At 41.7% G+C, this 25,057-nt stretch overlaps 1 protein-coding gene across 1 annotated transcript in view; it reads right to left on the minus strand.

Moving 5' to 3' along the window:
- The window catches only part of LVRN (laeverin), a 34,297-nt gene extending 9,516 nt beyond the window's left edge, over positions 1-24,781 (minus strand). The window contains exons 1-16 of the mRNA XM_042882894.1: positions 24,192-24,781; positions 19,983-20,125; positions 19,020-19,159; positions 17,738-17,864; positions 15,556-15,710; positions 13,526-13,639; positions 11,265-11,408; positions 10,896-10,961; positions 10,696-10,761; positions 9,543-9,712; positions 8,060-8,136; positions 5,246-5,385; positions 3,844-3,899; positions 2,454-2,607; positions 1,602-1,696; positions 818-925 (exon numbers count right to left, since the gene is read on the minus strand). Coding sequence (XP_042738828.1) covers positions 818-925; positions 1,602-1,696; positions 2,454-2,607; positions 3,844-3,899; positions 5,246-5,385; positions 8,060-8,136; positions 9,543-9,712; positions 10,696-10,761; positions 10,896-10,961; positions 11,265-11,408; positions 13,526-13,639; positions 15,556-15,710; positions 17,738-17,864; positions 19,020-19,159; positions 19,983-20,125; positions 24,192-24,781 — 2,345 coding nt within the window. The remainder of the gene's footprint in view (positions 1-817; positions 926-1,601; positions 1,697-2,453; positions 2,608-3,843; positions 3,900-5,245; positions 5,386-8,059; positions 8,137-9,542; positions 9,713-10,695; positions 10,762-10,895; positions 10,962-11,264; positions 11,409-13,525; positions 13,640-15,555; positions 15,711-17,737; positions 17,865-19,019; positions 19,160-19,982; positions 20,126-24,191) is intronic.
- Positions 24,782-25,057: the final 276 nt, after the last annotated feature.

Raw genomic sequence — 25,057 nt, forward strand, 5'->3', positions numbered from 1 at the left:
ATACAAACACAAGCACTTAGGCAATCACATAGCAGCAAATGTAGGAGTAAGACAAAATATTAGCCTCTTTGCAACTATAATAAAGAAAAATAATAAATAAACTTTAAATATTCACTCACCAGGGCCAATATTATATGACTATTGCACAGGGGAAAAAAAAAAAAAGAACATCAGAAGAGAGAGGGAGGAAAGGAATAAGAATTTCAATACAGTGTAAGATTCCTTTAACAATGCAATACACTAACACAGAATATCTGATTCTAGTAAAGCTCAACTTCATTCTTACAGACCAGAAACCTAGCCACTGGGCTCCAGGATCAGCATGAGAACTGACAGCCCTTCCCAGCCCCTGTTCATGCAAATGCAGAACGTGGATGGCATTCACCATGGGCAGATGTTCATGTCACTGCCATACTGACATTGCTTCACTCTTTTCTCCTTAGGGAAGCCTAGAACTTGAGTCAGCATGTGTGATGCCCCCAAGGCTGAGGTATGGCAAAGGGATCAGACAACATGGTGTATCAGTCTTAACTTAGTTTCATCTGCTGTGTGGTTAAGCAGATCTTGGTCTTCATGGAAAAATCCTTCAGCAGTAATTATGAAATCAACACAAAGCTGAAATTTGCAGAGGATGTGGAACTTTGCATTTATTATTTTCCTTTTGAGATTTTGTTTTTGCTTTGCTTAAATTCTGTAGATCTGGGGAGAATGAGCAGTGTGTAGGGCCCTTTCTTATCCTGCCTGCCCCTGTAAAAACCCCTCAACCACCCACATCCCCTGCACATGCACATCTCTCAGAGCACATTACAGTTCTTACTTGTACTCAGGGTTGTCCATCCACTTAGTATACAGTTCAGATGACAGATCCAAACAGTCTTGGAGACCCAGCCAGCATGCTGTTGCAAAAAATTTTTCCAAATACACTCTTGAAGAAAAGCCAAAATAGCAAGTGTAAAAGATGTGTATTCCACATTTGAAGTGCTCAAACTGTGCTTGACCCCAGTTTCTGCACATCATGCTGTTAACTGGGGAGAACCTTTACCAGAAGCACTTGAGTTTTAATAAAAGTTAAAAAATTAAGTTGCCAAAAAATGGGCTCCTGACATCAATATCCCTGGATGTCAGCGAGGCTACCTACACACCTTAATTTTTATTAGGTTTCTGCATTTTTTATAGTGCTGTTGCTTTGGATGCACCTAGTATCAGTCATTGTAACAGGCTGTGGTTTTACAAAATGAATCATTTTAAAGCTCTAGTGATTGATGCATAAAGCTCATCTGAACCATTGCTATAGGTTTTCCCCCAAAGAGCAGCAACTTGTTAAACCTACTCTCCAAAACACGAGAGCTACCACTCCTGTTATTAAAGGATCATCTCTTACCCTCACTAAATATGCTGACAATATCCCAAATGATCCCAACATACTGCAATTTCATTGCAGGTATCATCACAAATAAGTAACACACTTATAGATCAGTGAGAACAGTTCTTTTACACCCAAATTAAGTAGACCATTTTCCTATATCTTGCGTTTGAATTTGCGAAGACAAACTACTACAGTGTGTCAGTTATCAAAGTTCTGAGAAGAGCAGAATACTTACTGAGCAAAATAGTCATCTTCCAAAGCATCAACATTTCGACGAATAAAACCTGCATAATAATGGTATATTGGCAACATTCTCTTTAAAAGGTATTTCTTTTAAAAGAAGGGAAAGAAAAATTATTTTCATTCAAATGCATGCTTTTATTATGCTGTGTTTTTCTTTACTTACTCATTTATCCTAAAAATTCACCTCTATTGCTTTCTTGACAATAAAGAACATTAAAATGAAGCACATAAAATAAATAACATGGGATTTGATGCACTTGTGCTATTCTAATGGGGAAATTACTTATTTCACATTGCTAACACATATGAGCTTACAAAAGATAATAAATGCTCCTTCTCAGAGAAAAGACAGAAAAAACAAGTTCCCAAAAGAAAAAATGTTTCCCACATATTTTGAACATATTTATGCTGAGAACATAAGAGAATTACTACTTTGAGATTGCTACTATAAAAAAGTAGCATGAAATAGAAGTAATATATATATATAATCTCAAGTATCTTAAATATGGAATAAAATAATCTCATACAGTATCTAAGACAGCTCCTTCTTTCTCTTCATATAGTTTTTTCTGAACTTCTTTTACAAAAAGAACCAAAATGAAGGTTAATACTAAGAATGCAGACAAATTTCTGCTTTACAGTAAGAACTCACAAAGCAATGATATTTATCATTGGCTAGCACATGTGAACAAGTACCTCCTATTTAAAGATGATGGCAAATCATGCAAATGCATTCATACAATATTACCCATCACTTTCATTCTTTCGTGAGAATCTAGAAAGCTTTTAGTCCCTTTATTTAAATGGACTAGTATCTTTCCTAACTAATAAAAGAAGTTGATACCTTCAAAAGTGGGTATACTTCATAGTTTTTCAGAGTACTTTCCACATTGTCAGGCACTAGATTTACCAATACCACATTCCATACAAAGAGTTTATCTTCTCCACCAAGGTACTTTGTTAGTTCAAGTGCAGCTTCAATCTCAATATATCCAGACCTATTTGAAGACAAAAACCACTCCTCTTTGAACATGCTTATTCACATTAACTATCTACCATGGATTTATTTATGATGATAAAACATACAGATACATGGTGGGAAATCACCTTGAAAAGGCACTGTTATGTTAAAATAAATGTCAAACTATGCTGTGTCATTGAAAAGCTGAACTTTTTAATGCATACATTGAAGAGCATAGTGCCTGTAATGGGGTAATCATGGCAGTACGTATTCTGGCAGTGTCTGCAGCATGCATCAGCCTCACTCAAAGAGTGTTTTCATTTATAATACACTTGTCTTTTTATTGGCAAAGAAGAGATTTTCAATATTTATGGAATAAACATTACTATAAAATGAAACGGTTTAAACCACATGCACGCTACCCTAGAGATTAGCAATTTCAGCATGGCACTTCCATGCCTCACCATGGAGCTAGCGTGGAATGCATTCCTTCCCCAGAAAAGCCAATTCACTCCTCACTCCTCCAGAACAGAAAATTCCAGAATAGAAACACTGCTAGCATTTTGACCTCCTGCTCTCAGAACCACCTCTGCAGGCTTTGGAGTGTGCTTCAGCCACCTACTGCCTGAACTCCCACATCCCAGCTGCCTGATGCTTTGGACATCTCTGTTGTGACTATGACACAGATCTATTTATTTCATCTCTAGCACCCCACAGCACTGCTGAGCTCACCAGCAGCACAGTCCCACAGCTTTTACACATGAACCTCCTCTGAGAACTGCCTTGCTTTCAGAAGGAAGGGAGAGTGACAGGAAATCTAACAGAACACTGGGTTATTTTTAACCAAGTGATTTTCTACCGAACTGCAAAAGTGTCTTGTGGTCTTCTTCTGCCAAGAGGTGAATGACCAACCAATCCATCCACAGGGGAGATGAAAGAGGTGCTACGAGTCATGCAGGAGAGCATAGCTGAGGCTCTCCAGAGTAAACGTAGGAGAATTATCTTCATTTAGAAGTTCCCTTACAACAAACTTCGGTTAGTCTTCATAGCGTTCATGACAGTTCCACTACTTAAAGTATTTGCTAAGAGAAGGTACAAACTAAAAGTAATTTCAAAAGAAATCACCCAACACTGGTAGTCCTCCACCATTTTGTTGAACGTCTGTTGTTTATAAGAGGTACATATGGTTAGGAGTGAATGAAGCAGAAGTACAAATGTTGAATTAGATCATGTAGTTTAATCATTTTCCATGACATGTGCAAAACATACTTACCTTGTCAGTGCAAAAATGTCATCTAGCAGCTGGAACCTGCTGACAGCAGGAATAGCCTGCAGAAGGCATCAATGTGGTGTTAATAGACCTAGACACATCATTAAGAGCAATAAAAAGGTGTATGACAAAGTAATAAAAAGTGTAAGGCAAAGTCACTAACATCTTTTATAAGCCAAAATCTTCTGCAAAACATGCTAAAATTGATCTCGTATTTTAAGCTGAGATTGTTTATGTGCTTTTAGGAGCACTTACATATAAAAAGTGCAGAACATGAGGATCCCTCTTATTACATATTAGAATTAAAAGTAAAGTCTGGAAGTTGTACATTTCCTAATATACACTTTGTTATTTCATTCTGGTATGTTTTTTTCCTTTTGAAGTTTCAGGTTAGTCCACAGCAGAGTATCTGAATCACAGATTACACGACCAAGAAAGGACTGTGGGTGAGCCTCTGCCTACAGCTCTTCCTGGTCACTTCTCCCCTCCTCCCTGTTTCCATTCTGGTGTAGCTCAGCTTCTGCTCTAGCCAACCTTCCCACCAGCCATTAAGCATGGCCCCGAGCTGGCACAGTGTAAGTCTGTCCTGATTAGATTTGCTGTGAAGAAAACCTCAGAAGAAACAAAGCTGGTGGGCCTTATAGAGGTTTGGTCACCCCTTTGTGCTCTCATCAGCCTTGGGTTTAGACCTTCCAGAGAAGTCATCTGATCACATGTATTCTCAGAGTCTCAGACCGTGCTTAAATTGGCACAGCTTTGTTGTCAAATCCAGTGAATCAGTGTGATTACCAGAACCCCTTCCCAGGTTTGGGCTAGGAAACATTAAATGCTATGCAGCACCACAGAAGGCCATTTGAGCAAGCTGCTCCATGTGTCATTTACTGCAAGCCCACACGGTGACATTAAATCTTCTCTGTGTTATACAACTGACTGGAACATTAGAAGAATCACAAAATGCACAGAAACCTCAAATCGATGCTTTTGTTAACATTTCATTCACAGAAATATTGTTCTTTGGTAGAAATAAAAACTTTCTTCTGTTTTTCCTCCCCATGGTTACCTCGTAGCAGATGAATCTGGGTCGCGCATCCATACTGACAATTCTTTGAGTGAAATTTAAGAGATTTATTAAGATAATTTGGCAGACAGAATGCCATCTCTTGTATGTTATTTTTCAACTTAATGCCTGTGTGAAACTATTTGGACCTGTTCCTATTCCACTGTGGAAGACTGCCATTAACTGTAGTTGTGCAATACTGGATCATTTATTCTTACATGACAAACACGAGTTCTTGTTGTTCCACGTTTTCATCAGTGTGATTACTGGTAAAAAATGCAGGGAGATATACACAGAAAGAAGTCTGTTTACAAGCTTGAAAAAAAAAAATTATGTACATGATCTTACCTTTGAATCATTTTCAAGCAAACATACTAATCTTTTCAAGTTTAACTGATCGTAGTTCACTCTGTAGTATCCACTTAAATTTACATTTAGTAGGATCCAGTCATATTCTGAGTCTGACACTTGCATTTCAGGAAACACTTCTGTAAAGTGACGTGATAAAGCATTTCATTGTCTGCACGCTGCTAAATTCTCTTGCATTTATGCTCCCCCAAGATGCAAGTTTGAGGTTGTACCCAGACTCCCACAGAATCTGTGTAGCAGAATGACTTCAACAAGCACCTGATCCCTGAGGAGCTGAGCACGCTGAAGATGGCAAAGGGGTGGCTGAAGACATGTGCAGCTCCAACCTTTTGACTAGCAGGCAGCTGGGAGAGCTCAGAAAGGCTATATAGAAGCCACCAGTCTGGATGGGAAACAGCACCCCTGAGTGCCTAGGCATCCACGCTCAGCATGCCTTGCCACTTCCAATGTTGCTCCAAAACACAGCGCTCGGCTCCCAGCAGGAGAACTGACTGTCTACCAGCATTAGTGTAAGGAAAGCAAAACAGCTAAATTCATGCAACAGGCAAACAACTGAAAATAAATACTATAAATGAAAGTCCTACAGCTCTCTTGAGTTACATTACTTACTAGAGGCTCCTTCTCACATTCCCATTTCATCTCACTACTGCCTACATTAGGTGCTTGTTTGATTATTTGCCCCTGGAAGATCACAGGACGTTGCAGGGGACCAGAGGCTCCAAGCTCCAATAAGGGCCTCCTGAAGGCTCTAAGCTGCCTGAAGAGGACTAAAGTGCTGCTTTAACTGGGCACGATCGGCCTGGTTTAAGAAGACAGCAAACTCTCTTAAGACAGTGGATCAATACTGGTGAGTAGTCCAGACAATTCTCTGAACAGAAGATTCAAACTCCAATATGTTTTGACTGAGCTGGATTCGTATTTTGTCATTTTCACACATTCAACAAGAGGAAAACACAACAAATGTCAGAGACTAGTTAACACATTTAAAAAGACTGAGTAGCTAGGATATGGTGCTAGTAGTACTTTCCATATACTAGTTCAGTGTTTTGCTAATCATTACTATCATTTTCAGATGCATCTAAAATAGCAAAACCATGCTCTGAGAGATCCAGCTCATTCCTAGCCTCCACCACCAGGCCAAATGAAAATACGTTCTACCACAGTAGCACAGTTTTGCCAGCATTTGGTATCTTTTCTACACAGACATGCATCACTTAGGGATCATGGCTTTTCCTGCCGGTGACCAACACACTAACATGAGCATAAGGTAAGCATTTAGAGATTGCCAGAGAAGTCCTAAACCGACACAACAGGCTTTTAGCACTGCATAGCAGAGACGTGCAAGAGCATGCTTGGCTACCATTAGCAGCCCTGCTTGGGGCTTGCTGCCTAATTTCACTTGCTCAGAAGTAAGAAGTATTAGCTCCCACAGAGCTCTTTTCAGCAAAAATACTCATACATAACAGCACTTTTTAGATGTTTCATTGTGATGTATTTCTACGCCACTGCAGAAGCTATTCCAAAATTTGAGGCAAAAAGGTAAGTGAAGCGAAAAATACCCTCAACACCCCTACCCATATAAGAAACCATTTGGTTTATCTTTACATCAAAAAGTCAAGACTGAAATCAAAATTACTGTTATTTTTTCATCTTTACCTGGAAGCAAGCTACTAGTCTAGGCTCTGGGAATTTTCACGCGTGGCTTTCAAATACAAGTACAATGTGTTTTAATGACTGAATTTTCACTTTTTTTTAGTTCTTTCAGGCAGATGCAACATGATATTTATTTAATTAGTGCAGATGATGTGTGAGGAAATGGAATTGCTATTATTTCAATGATAGAAGCCTACCATGTAACACTAGTCTTTCCAAGCAAGCACTGCTTAATACTTCTTTCCTGCAAATTTTCTGATTTTTCACCTCACAGGAACATCCACTAATTGCTCTTTAATTTGTCCACATACTGTGAAATAGTCATTCAAGTTATCTTTTGCTGGAAAGATAAGGCAAGTAGCTCTTGACAATTGCAAACAAAGGGCAGAGAGATTAAAAAACACACACAATGTATTGTAGTTTTTTAAGCATTTAACAAAAACATCACTACGCATCTACGTCTAAATGATTCAAGATCTGATGCAGTTCAAGGCTGACTTACCAAAGAAAAATTATTAACTTATTCTAACGATTACCTCTATTTTCCATCAAAAAATACAGCTGCCTATTGGAAAGCAATATGGGGAAGAATTGTGAGAAATAACTGAATTTTTTATTTGATTGGAGACGCCTATAAACTCACTTCTTTATTATAAGCCTTTAAAACCTTTTGGGGTTCTACTCTGTTAGTAAGACTATGTTTGCACTTGATTTGCATCAACAAGTAAAATTACACAGAAAATACTTTTTACAGATATCCACGTTCAATAAATATGGGCCATTTCACATAACAAGTTCTAATCTTTTTCAGTCCTCATATCTACCAGTTGAGCTTGATCATACTCTGAGGTATCACAGCCAAACCCAGAGATCCCACCCGTACTCATGGACTCTCACTAACGTCATTGGAATCTACTAAAGCAAAAGTAATACAGAAGCATGAGCAGCTTGGAGTTTGGATTTGTGTACAAAACGAAATATCTATTCATGACAGGCATTTGTACACAGAGAAAAATAATTATTAATCTGATGTTTTTCTCTATTATAACATAAAATTAACACAATGTTTTGTTCATAGATGTATTCGGTGGCTTTTTATCATCTTGGTTTTAGCACGTTTAAAAAAAACACATTACTTACTGCTGCTGTTGTCAAGCCACATTAAGGGCTGTGATGATCCATTTCTCATCCAAGAAATAGGAACAATCCAAGTATTGCTTAAGGAAAAAACAACAACAAAAAAAGCAATATCATTAATTCTTACTCTTACAGAAACCCTCACTGCTGACACTAAATTAGATTGCAAATCAGTTTCTTACTCATCTTCCCTCTCTCCTCTCTGATTCACAAAACGTCTTCGGATGGTTGTACTTATGCTGGATCAGCACATAGGTTCATTGACTGGAATGGAGTTTTAGCTTGGATTTAAATAAGCACTCAAATATAGACAGTTCTAGATCTAGCTAGATTTTGCTAGATCTGCTGAAGTACCACTTTATCTCTGTGCTCTTGCTTTGTTTCTCTGGGAGATAATTCAATTTTCCCCAGTTATTTTTTAATTTCCTCACTTCATCTGATTTCTGGAGACTATAAAGCTCCTTTTTAAAAGTGCATTTGGTAAAAATAGCTCCAGGCAAACAAAACAACTGTAATACTAATAACTTTCATTTCATGTCGCAGGTAATCAAAATCTCCCATAGAAAGGAGATGAAAGTTTTGACAGCCTGAAGTTGTTCAAGAAAATGAAAAATTCTGAAATGTTTGTCCTGGATTTGCTTAACTTCATGTGGCATTAAGTATTGCTGTAACTAGAGTAATGGATGCAACATTTCTAACTTGGAACTCCTTATCTGTGTTATCTGGCTTTATCTAGAAACTAATTTAATCTACAGTTTTCTTCCTTCCCTGGTGCTTGGAAGCAAATGAAGCTATCAAAATCCCCATCCTTTCATTGTCTGCAAGAACAGAACCACAGGTAGGAAAAATTGCCTTGAGTTACTTTTCTCTTGTATCTCCCTGGGTAAGAACACACCCTGCAAGCTTTGTCCATACGTCCCAGTGCTTACAGAAAGAGCTGAATTTTACCAAAGTTCAGACTCTGGCCATGAGGCTCCCAAGCTGGTGACCAGAATCAGCTCCTTCCACCATGTTTTTAGGCATCTAAATATGCAGCACGGCTGCAGGCACTCTGTGATTCTCACTGACAGTTTCATGGCAAGTACTCAAGGCTTTCTGAGAAAGGAGTAATCTAGATAAGACCTTCATGCAACCCCATTGTCTTTGCCATGACAATGAGACTGAAAACGTTGACAGGAAAGAATGGTTCAGCCCAGTCCTCAGCCTGAATGATTGAAAGATGAAGAATGCAGAAATGCCAGGCAAAACTTCTGCCTTGCAATCCATTCACGGCCCATGCCTGTCCTTACAAAGCTGTTTTGTGGCTGGAAAAGTCACTACTGCACAGGAAAGCAACCCTCAGAGAAACTACAGCAAACTCCAATCTGAAACAGAATTTACTTCGTGCCACAAAGCAAAAAATTTAGAAAACAAAACATTGTGAAGAGTTTCCTGCAAATAGAAAAACAAAACATGGGTATCTGATAAGGATACAAATGAAACATACTTGTAAAAATCTGTACTGTTTTCATGGTTTTTATTATGAAATTTTTCCTGACTGATTGTGCCGGTGCTTATATTGAATGTTAAAACTGGAAATCCATTTTGACATGTCCAGGAATCCATTATTTTTTTAACAGATGCTGGCAACTGAACTTCATCTTGCGCATCTACTACCTTCAACGGAAAGGGAAATTAGAAAGATTTATAACAAGCAGTCACTTACTGATTCTGCTTCAGCAACAGTCTAGGAATTAATCTAGTGTGTTACAGAAAGTAATTGCTTAGCAGTTTGCTGATATTTGAGTCATGCACAAAATCAGTGTAAAAAAGTGTAAAGAACATTATTGACATTATTATCATGACAGCACACAGGAACTGGGACATAAGATAACTTGACTGCCAACATTTCTCTTTTTATCACGAATATACTTACAAGCCTACATGACTATGACAGACTTAATTTGTTTGTTTTACTCAAATGAACATACCAGCAAACAACACAATTTTAAATGACAGTGTGATGAGCAAACTGAACATCAAAGACTCACTGAAAAAGATACCAAGCTGGAATCCCAGCCAGTGTGAATTAATAGTCTTTGTTGGCTTAGAACATGTGACAGTCTTGCATACCCAAAGTTGTGAAACTCTTGTTCTTAACCTAAGGCTTTTTTTTTTGTAACACAGCAGAAGACTTCCTTAGATGGGCAGGGAAATGAGAAATTTTTTTTATTAGGAGCTGTCTTCTTATTCAGATTTCTGACAAAACCAGCAAAGGGAGAAATGCTGATCTACCACCCTACAGACCTTGCAGGATCTGTGATGCATCAACACTGCTGATCACCAAGTCTAGAGCATCACACACTTCGATCTGGCAGAACTTAAGCTCCAGAAAAACACAGGCTATGCAATTTCATTTAAACAAAGGTGATCCATGCACCCAGAAACCCACTTTGCATCTCATTTCTCTGCTCCTTGTACTCGGCTGCACTGACCACAAGTACAGTTAAGTACCCAAATAAACACCTGTGAAGACATAAGGCAAGAAAGCTGGCAAAGTAAATTTTATGCAAAGGAAACACTGTGAAAGGGATAGCCAAATTCTACTACAGCACTCTACAAATACTTAGTGACATAAACACTAGAAATAAATTGAGTACCAACTGTATGTGGATCCACAGATCATCCTGGTTGGCGTTTGAAAAGGCAAATTCTTTCAGATACGACTGCAGGAAACAAACAGATGCCTCAGAATTCACAAAGGTTCAATGAAAAACATCAGCAAGGCAGACAGTGATTCGTACTCTCATCATTTTCAAGCTTATAAATCAAGATGAAGATGTCCTTTTTCCAAACTTACATTTAAAGCTCTGGTAAACAACTTCTCAGTCAGAAAACCAGAAAGCATCCATGTAATAGAAGCCCCCTGAAGTACAAAAAAAAGCTATGAGAATACATGAGTTATTGTTGCAATTATTCATGCAATATTTCTTCAAATTACATTTCAGAAAAGTCAGTTTATTCCTATGAGGTAAAAAACATTCACAGTTTCTTTCATAGAGAAATTTGCAACATCCAATAAATTTGTGTGTGCAGCAGAAATAAATTTTGCATGACAAAACAATGAAGCATTGCAGCTCGGCAGGATATTCTCTGTTTTTCTCAAATATAATGTGTATCACATTAGTTCAGAATAAGATGCAACAGGAATTATTCCATATGTTTTCACCTTGTTGTACGTGATGCTGTCAAACAGAGAAACTAATGAAAATGATCCGTTGACCTTGTCTTCACTTTCTGACAGTGATCGAACTTCTAAGTCATTTTCTTGACTTAAGACAGGTTGTACGATGTGATCATAAAAGATTTCATGCTGCAAGAAGAAAAAACGCAGCTGAACTGAAAATCATCAGTTAGAGAAGATGCATTATGTAGATAGCCCTAATAGGAATAGCCTGTCAACAGACAAGGAATTATCCTTTTCCCCCTCCCTGCCACTCCCTTGAGGTAAAAGGGCCTCACAACAAATCCTAACATCTTCTACATGCAACAATACCTACTTCTGGCAGTGAAAATTGTCAATCTGAGCGGACAGCGGGCTTGGACCTGACAAAGACAACTGCACTGTAAACTCCAGGGAAAAAGTCAGTTACATTAAACACCAAATGAACAAACACTGAAAACTGAAAACGTGTATGTCATGTGCATTTCTACATCATTAGCAATCCACGTTTTCCTCCTAAATTCTATATTTCTCCTGCTGCTCCGCTAAACAATAAACTAAAAACTGGATGAGTATTGAGAAGCTTAACTGCACGGCATTTTGGCTCTCACCCATAAGAAATACGGGCGAGAAAAATCACACCTCTTCATAAAGCAGTGAAGCTCTCCTTTCATCAAAAGCTGATTTAGTTTCTCCCAGCTGTCCTATGACTGGATGTCATTTGACGTATGGGACAGGTGAAGAAAATCAATACATTTTTAAGATACTGCAGGTCACTTCTGGCATATCCACTTATCAAGAAGAGGGACAAAAAGCTTTTAATTAATGGGACTGAATTTGTTGACCATTTTTTCTCTTTGCTTGCAGCTAGTACATTTAATGTTCCAGAGTCATTTTGTAACTGGGTGATCGGTAGCCCAAGATCCAGTGGAAAGACAGCACATAGTGGTGTGTCTCAGGGGTTCAGTCCTGCTTTATATCTTCATTAATAGTTTGAATGATGGAACAGAGCTCACCTTCAACCCTAGCAAATACCAGGGGCCATGCAGCTGAAAAGCATGTTTGCAGAAAAGGATCCTGGGTGGATATCGAATTGAACATGAGACAGAACATGTCCTTGCTAAAAAGAAGGCCAGTGGTGTCCTGGGCTGTATTAGGCAAAGTCTGGCCAGCAGGTAGACAATCCTTCCCCTCTGCTCAGCACTGTTGAGGCACACATAGGGAGCATGGGGCCCACATCTGAGTTATGCAGTACCAGAGAGAAATGGAGCTGCTGGAGGAAGTGATGAAGGGCCATGGAGATGACAAAGGGTCTGGATAACCTCTCTTAAGAGGGATGCTTAGAGTTCCTCTTCAGCCTGGAGATGAACAGGCTCAATAATGTATTTACCTGAAGGGAGGATGCAGAGAGGACAGAGCTGTCTGCTTAGCAGCAGGGCAAGAGGAAACAGGCAAGACCTGGAGCACAGGAGGCTCCATCTGAACACCAGGCAGTACTTCTTTACTTTGAGGGTGATGGAGAGCTGACACAGGCTGCTCAGATAGTCTCAGTGGAGTTTCCTTCTTGGACATCTTCAAAAACTGCAGTCTCAGGCCTCACCAGCCCAAGGGCTTTTCCTTCCTTCAGAATCTGAGGGCCTCATGCAGATACATCTCTGATTATGCCTCCAAGTGCACCTCAGATGATGGCTACTGTCAGCAGCATTTATCCCCCAGCTGCACAGATTAACAATGGATGGAGTTTTGCAGTAAACTGTGGGATTTGCCCCTGTTTCCATTTGGTCACAATAGGAAGGAGCTTTCATCATATTGTCAACTTAGTGCACTATGTGTACCACATGTGCCTTATCCACAACCAAACATCCATGGACCCCATGGAGTAAAATGTCCCAGCTTAGCCACTGCCCATTAGACATGTCCAGCTTCACACAAAGAGCCTGGAAACATAGGAAGGGAAACCATCCAGGAAGAAACAGATGGGTTTATTAAATGAAAGAACCTGGGGCAAAAAAATCAGTCCAGTTCTTCAGCTCATTCTCAATGCAGAATCACAGCTGCTCAGCTGTAAAAGAATGGCATGATACAGCCTTCAACAGAGGAGAACCCTCAAGGGAAGAACTGAGACCTGGGCATTTCCAGGAGAATGAAGTTGCTAACACCACGATTAAATTAAATCACATCTCCTGCATCTTCCTTTTCCTCCTCCAGTACTGGAACTTCAGTGCCTTATCTTACTGAGTCCTTACTGAGTAGCTGCTGCTACTTACCAGTGAAAGCTTGGGTTCGACAAAAGTAGCTCCCAGGTTCTCAAGGTAAGATGCCAGGCCCTCCTTAAGCCACAGATCATTCCACCAGGTCATGGTAACCAGATTTCCAAACCACTTAAATAGATAGAAAAAAAAGTCTCAACATGGCCTTATTCCATTCTTGTAGGTTAAACACACGTATCCCCACTGAAGGACTTTGATGTGTGTTTGTCAGCTGAATAAAACGACGGATATTCCTGCAAATATTGAGAATTTAGTGGAAAAGAAGGTGCCTCTTGGTGAAAGTCAGAAGTCAGTTGTTTTTTAAATGCTTAATTTACAATTTCATACCATGTGCACATCAGCGCATGGTGCCAGTTTCTTGTTCTATTTAGATGCTTCCTAGTAAAAAAGTAAAGATAACATCAGGCTACAATTAGAAGTGGGATGTTTCTAAAAAAAAAAACTAAAAAAAAAATCACATTTTTCCAAAGAATCACTGATAAATAAGACAATAAATTTTGTTTTTCTATGTTCTTACCAAAAGGAAATTGTCAAGGGGATGATAAACAGAACCAGGGAAATGATCTTTTCCAAAATCAGCAAATCCCTATCATCGTGAGCAATAAAACTTGCACAAAAGATATGTACTCAGCTGCAATTTAACAACAACAAAAAAAAAAAAAACCTTGATCATTTGAGGATGTGCACTTTATCTGTTCAATCTTAAAAATTTGGACTGCAGCTTTTTTAAAACATAAACCTTTATAGCTGCTGACATTTACGCAGGTCACTGAAAGTAATGCCTACCATTTATCTCCATGGAAACTGCAGGAGATACAGAGAGCACAGTAACACTACTTGACAGAGCACATTGCCAGCTACATCTCACTAACTTGCAACACCAATAGCCGTGCATTTTCACCAGCAACAAACAAGAGCCTTCATGCTGCAGTCATAACACTGTGCGCCATCAGGGCTGACCCACTTTTGTTGCCACCATGGGTGAAACACTCCACCCACCACCTCACTGTGCTCACATCCACTGTTTGGTCTCCAGCAACATTCGGTAAGCATCGATGAAAGGGTGCAACCTTTACTGCATAGAGGAATTACATGGCACACAGTTGCTCCATAGGCACTTGCTTGTCAATGCCATTCTGTCAGACTGCCCCTCTGTTGCCATCTGTCACACAGCAACAGGTACTGGTGAGAAAGGTTCAACCTCTACTGCCATTCACCAACATGTGCCTCTGATGTCAAGGGCCAACACAGTAAAACAGGAGGCATTACTTTCAAGCAGTCCTTGTAATTTATTGGCCTGCAATAAAGACAGTATACTCATCTGAAGATCTGAAAAGTTATAGACCATGCCAGAAGGACATCCAAGTACTTTCATAATGTTAAAATCCTCTGCTAACTTTGTTGACTAGGTGTCTTCTTTTTTACAAGCAGCAGTAAATTAGATGTAGTCAAAAAAATTGTGAAGTTGCATTGTAATTCCAAACCAAACACCAAAAACTCCGTAAATCTGCATGAAAGTACGAAATGTATTAACACTGTATTTGTTCCATGATATCACAAGGTTTCTTAGAGAAAAACACCCCTTTTGCAACCTGTATGTGCACTCCTACTATGAACACAAAGTCCAATAATTCTCCCACTGCAGTACTAAGTGCACAGCATATAGACAGTACTGCCATCCCCACATCCCTACAGTATTTTCTAGTGTTATTCAGTTATTGCATTAAAAAACAACAGAACAGAAGTAGTCCATTAGAAGTTTTATATCAACTCATATGCAGATGGTATGCAGTCTGTCATATGATAGAATAAGACAAAATCTGCTTTCAGCGTTAATTTATCAATTAGCATATGATCATATGAACACTCTTTCACAGAATCACAGAACTGTAGGGGTTGGAAGGGACCTCCAGAGATCCCATACAGTTATTCACTATTTCTCTTCAGAAATCAGCGACTGCATCATCACCAACTGGAAGGAAATAACATTACAGGCAAACAGATGTACAGAATTTTTTACCACGTGCCTGGTGTGCAAGTTCATGTGACACAATTAAGGCAATAATCGTCCTTCTGCCTGTGAATTTATCGCTCGGGAGGTACAGCAATGCTGCTTCTTCAAAAGTCATTAGTCCCCAGTTTTCCATAGCGCCTGCTCCAAAATCAGGCAGTGCAACCAAATCTAAATTGATTCAAACAGGAAAAAAAAAAAAAAGTATTTCAAAATTTTTGGAAGTAAAAATGCCTACATGGTATTATGCTGGATTAGCATTCAGTGTGCAATTAAAAGGCTTTACATGTGCTCCTGCCCCTCCTTATTTGTTGATTTATTTATTTTGCTAGGTTGTGGCAACACCCTTGAAAATGCTTAGTGAAATCTCTTCTTGTCATCATTTTCATCTATGATTACCAGTCTTCCAGGAAGCCATATGACAAATTCCCACAGAGCCAAATCCATACTGCTTCTTGTACACATAAATGTCCTGAACAAAAACGAGGGCTGTATTCTACCCATGCTAGGAGAGAACAGAATCATTTCTGGCTCTCAGAGATCTTCCTCTTGCCTTTCTGTGAAAGATGATACTCACCTTTGCCTTTAGCCAAATAATTATTTTCAGGGGGAAAAAAGGCTTACTTTCAGCTCTGTTACCTCCATCCTCTCCTGTGTTATGCACGGTGAGCAGCTCTCCATCTCAAATATGGAAGTTGGAGGAAAGGATGGGCATCAAGGATCTCAGAGGAAGATACACTGCTTAAACTCAGTAGCAGAGAACAAATTCTGCAAAAGGTATGGGACCACTCTGGAAGTAGGAGCAGGCTTGTACTGCCAGCCAGTGGACCCCAGGCCAGACCCAGTCCAAGAACTGTGCAGATAGCATACACGTGGTGCTACACCCAAGCAGAGAAGGATGCATCTTAGCCAAGCAAATCGCTGCAGGCTGACAGCCAAGCCAACTTGGGCTGAGGGATGTCTCTTACAATTGCATTAAAAGCAGCCCAAAGCAAATTCATAAACATCCCTAGATTTGAATGTGTTTGTTTTTCATTTTGTGTTCACAGCAGAAATCTTTAGCACTTACAATAAGCTATTCTTGGATGATATAATCCTAATTGTAAGTAAGACTTCAGGGAAAGTGGGAAACGCAGCTGGTATTGCATTACATTATGCAGGGATTGTAACAGTATTACAGAATTCTGTGAAGCTGAAGTTCTGTTTGTCAGGAAGCCTGTGATACTATTTTTCTATGTCAGTAATATTCTATAATAATGAATCGACTTATCAACAGTGCTGCTAAACAGAAGAATGCACAAGTGAAAAACAACTGCCTACAATCCGTGCTTACCTTGCATGATTACTAAGACAACAACATCTAAAAGGAGCACCAACTGCCTATGATACTTTCCATAAGAAGCGTAAGAGTAATTCTGAGTGCTATTCTAACTACACTGGCAGATAATACATTTAGACAGATTTTCTTTCAAATGCCAACAACACAGTCCTCCAAATGAAGAATATGCTCAAGTCAAGAAAGGAGGAAACTTATTCTCTTCAAGTTCTGCAATCTGCCAAGAGTACGGGCAGGTCAATTTCAATATGCCCCACCTTCTGTGCTTTCAACATCCAAGCAATCTGTATAAGAAAGCACATTCCCCATTGCATCAGTGCTGATGGTATCAAACCATACGGAGGGAATACATGATGGCTCCCTGCTTTCTTGACTGGAGCTTGGCTTAACTGACTTAACCTGGCATTGATTTTAGGCAGAAATTACATTTCTCTGCAGGAATCCTTCACCAGGGAGAAATGTACACGAACACTCAGCCAATTCAACAACCAGATGAGGACACACTGAAGAAAGCAAGGCATGTTTTGTGGAAACATGGGCTACAATGAGCAAAGATTTACAAGGCATACCTGGGGACTTCAGCATCCTCGACTGATGTGTCCCAGAAATAGCCACATGTCTGAATAACTCTCTGCACTTTGTAGCCCTACCTGCCACTCTATTAAGAAACACTACTTTAAAGGATTGTTTTTGATACGACTGAGATTTCAATGAGTTCAAGTTTAGGGTTTGTTTCTTTTTTTTTTTTTTACCATAAATATAGGAAGTTATAAAAAAATACTGCAAGAGAACCCATTGTTTCTGTGAATGTTATACCATCAGCAGCCATTTGTGGCCCATTGAAGAAAATAAATAATCTCACCTGTCTTTGGCAGAGGGTAGCTGATGTTAAATAAGTCTTCCAGAAATGAAAATATGGGCCCTGTGATATTTAAAGCATAGTCAACATACCCGTTCTTAACGGCCTCTTTCCGAGCCCAAATACGTATCTGCAACAAAATGAGGAAGCATTATTTCCCACAAGCCTCATATTTTCTTTCTCCTTGCCTCTCGTCTGTGAATCATTGTTTGAAAATGCTGCCTGTAGACACAGATCCTGCAATGAGCTTTGTGCGAAAAATATCCCAACAGAGATTACTGGGCCTAACAAAACATGGCCTAGAATCTAAAGCTCCAGCACGTCAGGAGGGCCAAGACTTGAATGTTACAACAGATGTTGAATTATTCTTTTATTAATTAGGAGATGCTGTGAAACTAGTCAGATCCACATTGCTTAAGCCAGTGTATCCTAGCCAGGGAACCCAAGTGGTGAAGTTTACTGGAAGGGAAACACACTCAGGGAGTTTTTCCCATCTGAAAATAGAAAACTTCTTCAGCTTTTTCACATCCTAAACCTGATAACTGGCCTCCCTTTGCTGCTAGGAAGAGAGAAGCGCTGAGCAGAACACCTCTACACCTCTAAGCAGGACCAGCATTCCTTCTCTGTGCCATTTGCTTTGACACAGTACTAAAGAGGCAACTGCCTTCTTCCTCTGAAAAACACTCATCTGAATGCTTAGCTGTCTGCTGTCAGCAACCATCAGTCCAAGAGAAAGGTACAAGCCAGAACCACAAGCAATCAAAGTAGAAATACCCAGTGGTGAAGAAGCTTCAAACACAAAACTATCATTTTTGAAGTCAGAAAAAATGTGCCCACTGTAGTAAAAACAAGTATACAGAAAGCTTGGGGCACTGTTTCTCATACTGAAGTCATGACAGGGCCCTGAAGAACAAGACACAGCTTCACTGGTTTGTCACAGCAGTGGAAATGGATATTTTTTTCCAACTAAGAAAAATAAAGAGATAAGATCCTGATTTTGAACAGCATCTTCTAAAGTTTTAACAGACAAAACTCACACCTTCTTGTGGAACTGTGCCCGTGTACCTCTATGTAATAATAGGGGCAGGACAATATGCCAACTGTTGAAAAGGAGAGCTTTCTGCAGAACTATCTGCAGGATAAAGGCTAGTAGTTTTGCCACTTAAACTAACACTTCTGGAGTGGGACACACAGTGAACGTCTGTGATACCTTCTGAAGCAATGATGCATGGCAGAGCCAAGTTGTGCACCAAACTCTATGGTGTGTTATGCACCCCGTATTTACCTCCTTTCCTCGCTCTGTTGTGTTGACATAGTCAAAATCGCAGACCACAAAAGCAGTTAAGTAAGTTGGCATTTTCAGTGAGGTGTTAAAAGTGGTAACACTCCACAGGCTTCCATTTTCATCCTTCATTTCAGATACACCTAGAAAAAATATTGGAGAAAATATTGAAGAAAATATTAAAGAGATATTCAAGAAATTAATCTTCTGTGACAAACCAGGAATTGATATTTCCTGCAGGCTGTTTTTTTGCTTGTTGTTTTCACACCTCTCTTGATACGCTTTATTTCTGCATTAACATCATATCCCTCTGCTAGAAGGCAAGCAGCTGAACTCCTTGCTACCACCACATATCAGCCAGGACCCTTTCATGCAAGCACCCAAAAACCACTCGATCTTTTTCATTGAAGTCCTGGAAGCAAAAGATGCTGTATCAGTTTTATCATGTGGACAAACTGTGGGACAGGAAGAGCATCTCTGGAGTCTTACAGTCATGTTATCCTTGGTTTTAACATAGACAGAAGGCTGTAGTCTCTCTGCAAGGTAAAACATCTTTACATATGATGAAAATACATCTTAAAAGCTAGCTAGAATGAAATGCAATCCTTTAATGCCACGACCTCTGGCTTTGGATATTGGAGCTGCTGTTTTGCTTTAAGCAGATGTCATGCAGGAAGACAGACACACTGGCACCACAGTAAATGCTAAGAATCAAACCCTCTGCAGCCTCCACCAACCAGAGTAAAATGCATCACAGCTGGTAAGGATGGCTATTGTCATCAAATACATCAATTATGAATAACTGAATATTTAAGTTAACAAGCATAGATCTTTTGCACATTTTCAAGGCAACAGAATGTTACTGCGCCAAATGATAGAATTATCATCTGCACGTACAAATCACACAATTTTTAAGGTAAATTAAGGAGCAAACAAACAAACATAAGACATTTACTCTTTACCTACCAATAGCAGGCATATTGGAAAGAGCCACGTAGCTTGGGTCATGGACAATCCTGATATTAAATGTGGCCTTCATGTCAGGCTCATCAAAACATGGATAAACTGTCCTGGCATACGCTGGTTCCAGTTGGGATGCAACCAGCATACTATATGGAACATACAGATAAGATTAATCCAGCATGCCACAGCTAATCAAAACCAAGACACGGCGCATAAATATGCCAGATGCAAAGCAGAAGAGTTAACTACAGAGATGAAGCAGGTTTGCAAAATGTCTGGTTATCATTTCAAGTCCCAGTTAAACTCCCCACCCAGAAGACAGCTCACTTTGGAAAAAAACAGTCTTTTTCAGTCAAGTCATGGTTGTTTATTTTTTAACTCGCTGAACTTTTCCAGATATCATATTTTAAATATTTAAAATATTTTTGAAGCATTTGCCTAGCTTGGTTATTCAGAGAGCATCAATTAAAGTTTTGCACACAGCTCAAAAGTGACACAGGGCTCAACTGTGGTAATTACAACCTCTCTGCACACCTGCTCACCTCTCTAATGCATGTTCTCTTATTTCAGTGGCACATTTTAACTATTGTACATTTAATGGCTGTTAAGTACCTGTGCTTACATGCACTTGCACACTTTCATCACACCGAATGGAGAACACCAGTGTCAGCAGCACAGTGCTGTCCCATTGCACTGGCAAACCCAGGTAAACACGAGGAGGTTATTTTCTACCTTAGACTGTTCAATTATGCCTCATCTGCACAGATTGCACACAGATTGCACTTGCATTTGGGGCAGATCTTCGTGACACAGTGGCTGTAATCAGGATGCCCAGCGAAAATGATGATGGAACGAGCATGCCCAGTGGTACAGGTTTCAAAACAGAGCTCTGGATCTGGACTGCTCCTACCAAGGCATCTTCACCAACCACTGGAAAAAAAAGTGTCTGTAACAGTTCTCAGAGCTCCACACCTGTCAGCCCAAGGGTAACAACAAAAACTCCATAGGAAACACCTCTGCATATGTGAACAAACAAGCAGCGATGCACCTGCTAACCTTGGGAAGAACAGGCAAGCAACCACAGTCTTCACACCACCAAGTCTTCAAAGCCAAGCAGTGCCAGCAGCTGGACATGAAGGAATGGCAAGACCTAGTGCTCCAGTGACCCCAGTGCTGTCACAGGGCTGGCATTTCCCGCTTGTAATGATTCACACACACAAAAGCTTACACTTACAAAGTCATCCCAAACAAGTCAGAGATCACCTGAGCAGCATCCACACAGCAAGAAGCAACACACAAATGTGTGCTCTGTAACACCATGTATTTTGATAGGTGTTTGGCTGCTGCCATCCCATCAAGTCTCATCAACCCAGTCCTGAGAGTGTGAGCAGCCAGCATCTACACTTGTGCCTCCCTCAGAGCTGATGCAGAGGGACTGAACAGGTATCAAGAGGATGACCATGTAAAAGTGTTTATCTCTCAAAAATGGTATGCTTTGCATTAGATGGATATATCCTAGCACTGTTTTCTCACTAAAATGAAGTCATTTGTAATACTGATCGTGCATTTTTGTGTGTTGATGTATTTTATATCTGATTAGTTCCACTTCAAAAAAATGTAGCAACTAAACCATTTAGCAAAACCTTAAGAGGCTCGAAGTAAGGGGGTTCTACAGTGAGCAGCATCCTATTACATGCACTGGTCATCCCCAGTAGTCCTCAGGGAAATGGTGCTCAGACTAACACTGAACCCAAGAAAACACCAAACCTGATATTTCATCTGATTTCTGTCACGTCACTTGGATACTCTCACTCACCGATTCATAAGAGGCAAGAAGTTCAGGCACCCCACTGTGAGGCACGATTAACTGTGCCAGCACTGTTCCAGTTCCCCTTTCCACCACTTGGTGCATAAACAAGTGGTTAAAAATCAGCACAAATACTGTGATCACATTTTGCAATGCTTATTAACATCAGCCATACGGAATCAGGTGTTCGTATAGAAGCTGCATGGGTCTTTTTTTGCAGAGATGGCCACAGCTGGCTGCCAGGCATCCCCACCCTGTGCGTGGAGACTGCTCTGCACAGTGCCTATGGGCTGCACAGGACAGCCTGCTCCTGCATGAGCCTGTCCTGGGCTGCAGGGCTGCTCCGTGCCTGCAGCACCTCCTGCCCTCCTGCTCTGCCCTTGGTGCCTGCAGGGTTTCTCCCTCTCACGTTCCTCGCTGCACTTTCCCAGCTGCTGTAGTGCAGCGGTTTTCCCTTCCCTCAGTCTGCTCTCCCAGCACCCAGCATCACTCACAGCTCAGTGCTGATGGTGGTGGGTCCCTTTTGGAGCCTCTGGACCTGGTCTGTCCTGAGACAGGGCAGTGCTGGGCTCTGCTCACAGAGTCCCTTCCTACCATACACACACTGTGCTCTGCAGTGATCTCACTAAACCTGGAACAGTCTACGTGAGCTTGTTCACAGCACTGTCTGCATGCAGAATGATGCTCAACAAACCTGCTTCTGTCCGAGCCAGTGCCGCTCAAGAAGGGCACAGGTGGTTTCTACAGATTTCTGCCTGCTCTCATCCTGCCACAGGACCTCCTGGCTATATGCAGAGTAAAGATGCCTGCTTCAGAAGGAAAGCCTTCCACATACTCAGTGCTAGTGACATACTCATCCTCCTTTTTTACTTCCTTTGATGCTGCATTCACCATGGATAGCGTGGTATTCATGGAGAGCACTTCCATCTTTCAGAGCTCTCTTTTGTGTGTCAGAAATGATCAGGTGGATGGTACAAATTGTCAGTAACAGAAAAAACACACACAGTCTTCACTGTGTGTGAACTGCTCTGACTGTGAGCAGTTTCTAAACTGGGAAGTAGGTGAATTTTGAGTTTGGGTTATTCCGTCCTGCTCAGAGGTGAGGTTTGCACTTATGGACAGAGCAGAGAGTTCTCATTGCAAGCTGCCTCCCCACACCTCCTTGGCTGCACACTTCTGCTCTGAGCTGGAGCAGGGGCAAGGCACTCTGCCTGGCATCAACCAGGTAGGGTTGCTCAGCCAACAGGAGCAGTGTGGGTGTCTGATTGAGCAGCAAGGTACCAGAGCTGAGGTGCAGCCCTGTGCCTCAACTCTGAAACAAGAGGTTCCTTGTGGCTCCGCAAGCACAAATTACAAAACCACTAAAACTTCCAGCACATGCAAAGAAATACAAGAATCTGTTTGACTGCAGATAAACGGTACATTGTCTGCTGCAACTGATGGTTTCAGTTACAAACTGAAGTCTCCAGCCAGTGCGAGAATCAGACAGCAAAGGTTTGCCAGAGCCAGGTGCAAGTCCCTGCAGAAAGTTACTGTGCTGCCTACAGGAGGTGATGATTTCCTTACAGAGCAGCCATGGGCTTTGTACTGGCAGCCTAGGGCTGAAAGATAGTGAATACTTTTAAATCATTCCTGAACTATATAATCCACTGGAATTCAACTTCTTCCATCGTTAAATTGCTATAATGCTTACAGAACGTATTCCTCACAATCACCTCCTCCAAATATAGAATGAATTGAAAAATACTACAGTCTAATTCAGCATGTTCTAGATGGAACTTGTCTGAGTTAATATGGCATCGTAAAGCACACTGATGCAGAATTAAACAACTAAAAGATTGCTTGATTTCTATTTAGGTTACTTTAATTATGTAAATTAGGCAACACAATCAAGGCACTTAAATCAAAAATTGCACAAACATATCTGTGAATGAGAGAGAAAGCCAACTCACGGTAGGAACTGTTACAGAAAATCACACGATTCTGTTTCAAGAGGAACTCTCCTCCTCATTTTGGGTTTGGTGCTGCTGGTATTCACACAGTGACACACGCACGGATCCTGCAGGTACCCGAGCACAACCTGCTTGGGACGCTGCTCTGCGAACTGCTCAATTACTTTACTTTTAGTGAATTCACGAGCAGGCTGGGAGATAAGAACACCTCAACCGTAACTGCATCCTCCGCAGCAATTTCCGCATCTTTAACATCATAAAGAATGATTCCCTCGTTAAGAACCTTTCCTACCCCTACGCTAAGTGCCTTCTTTCAAACCCCCTGCAGCCGGAACGCCCGAAACCGCAATCTTAGGCTTCTGTTGTCTGAAACGAACTCCTCGTTTGCCTGCAACGCACGCACTCCCGGCGGACGGACCCGCGCACGATGCCTGGTCAGGTGCAGCGCCCTACCTGCTGCAGCCCAGGTCGGTGTAGCGGGTGAGGAATAGCCCCTCGCGGTCCTCCCGCAGGCGGCCGTGGAAGCTCAGCTGCAGCACGTACCGCTGCCCGGCCAGCAGCGGCTCGCGCAGCTCCAGCACCGCCAGCTCGCCCTCCTCCTCCAGCCGCAGCCCCTCCACCTCCACGGCTGCTCCAGCCTGGGGCAGCGGCCCGCGGACGGCGGCACGGTGGGACTTCAAACCGGCGCTGTGCAGCACAGCGCTCCGCGTGTCCCGGCGGCAGCGCACCGTGATGTTCACCTGTCCGCTGAAGCCGAAGGGCTCCTCCTGTCCTGGCCGCACTCGCGGCCACAGTTCCAGCTCGTAGTGCAGCGGCAGCAGGTGCCGCGGCAGCCTTCGCAGCAAGACCCCCGTCGGGGCTCCGGGCACGCCGGGGTCGGGACCGGGCGCTGCCGCCGGGCGGGCGGGGGGCGGCGGGTGCCGGCAGCGCCCGTACAGAGCGGCGAGAGCCAACAGCGCGGCCAGCAGCGACAGCAGCAGCGCGGCCAGCAGAGCCGCGGTGCCGCGTCCCACGTACAGCCCCGAACCGCCGCGGGCACCCATCGCCGCCGCGCCCCGCCTGCGGCAGCGCGGGTCTTAGACGGGTCGGCGGCGCGGAGGCGGGGTGCGGGACCGGGGGCCGGGCTGCACCTGAGGCGGGGTGGGCGGGCGGTGCGATGGGGATGGGGATGGGGATGGGGATGGAGATGGGGATGGGGATGGATGCCCGGCAACCCCCGGATGTGGGGAGACAAAAGGAAAAGGAAAAAGGAAAAAGGAAAAAGGAAAAAGGAAAAGGAAAAGGAAAAGGAAAAGGAAAAGGAAAAGGAAAAGGAAAAG

The sequence above is a fragment of the Lagopus leucura genome, unplaced genomic scaffold, assembly GCF_019238085.1.
Source record: "Lagopus leucura isolate 7727_CA_CO unplaced genomic scaffold, USGS_WTPT01 Super-Scaffold_100036, whole genome shotgun sequence".
Classification (NCBI taxonomy): domain Eukaryota; kingdom Metazoa; phylum Chordata; class Aves; order Galliformes; family Phasianidae; genus Lagopus; species Lagopus leucura.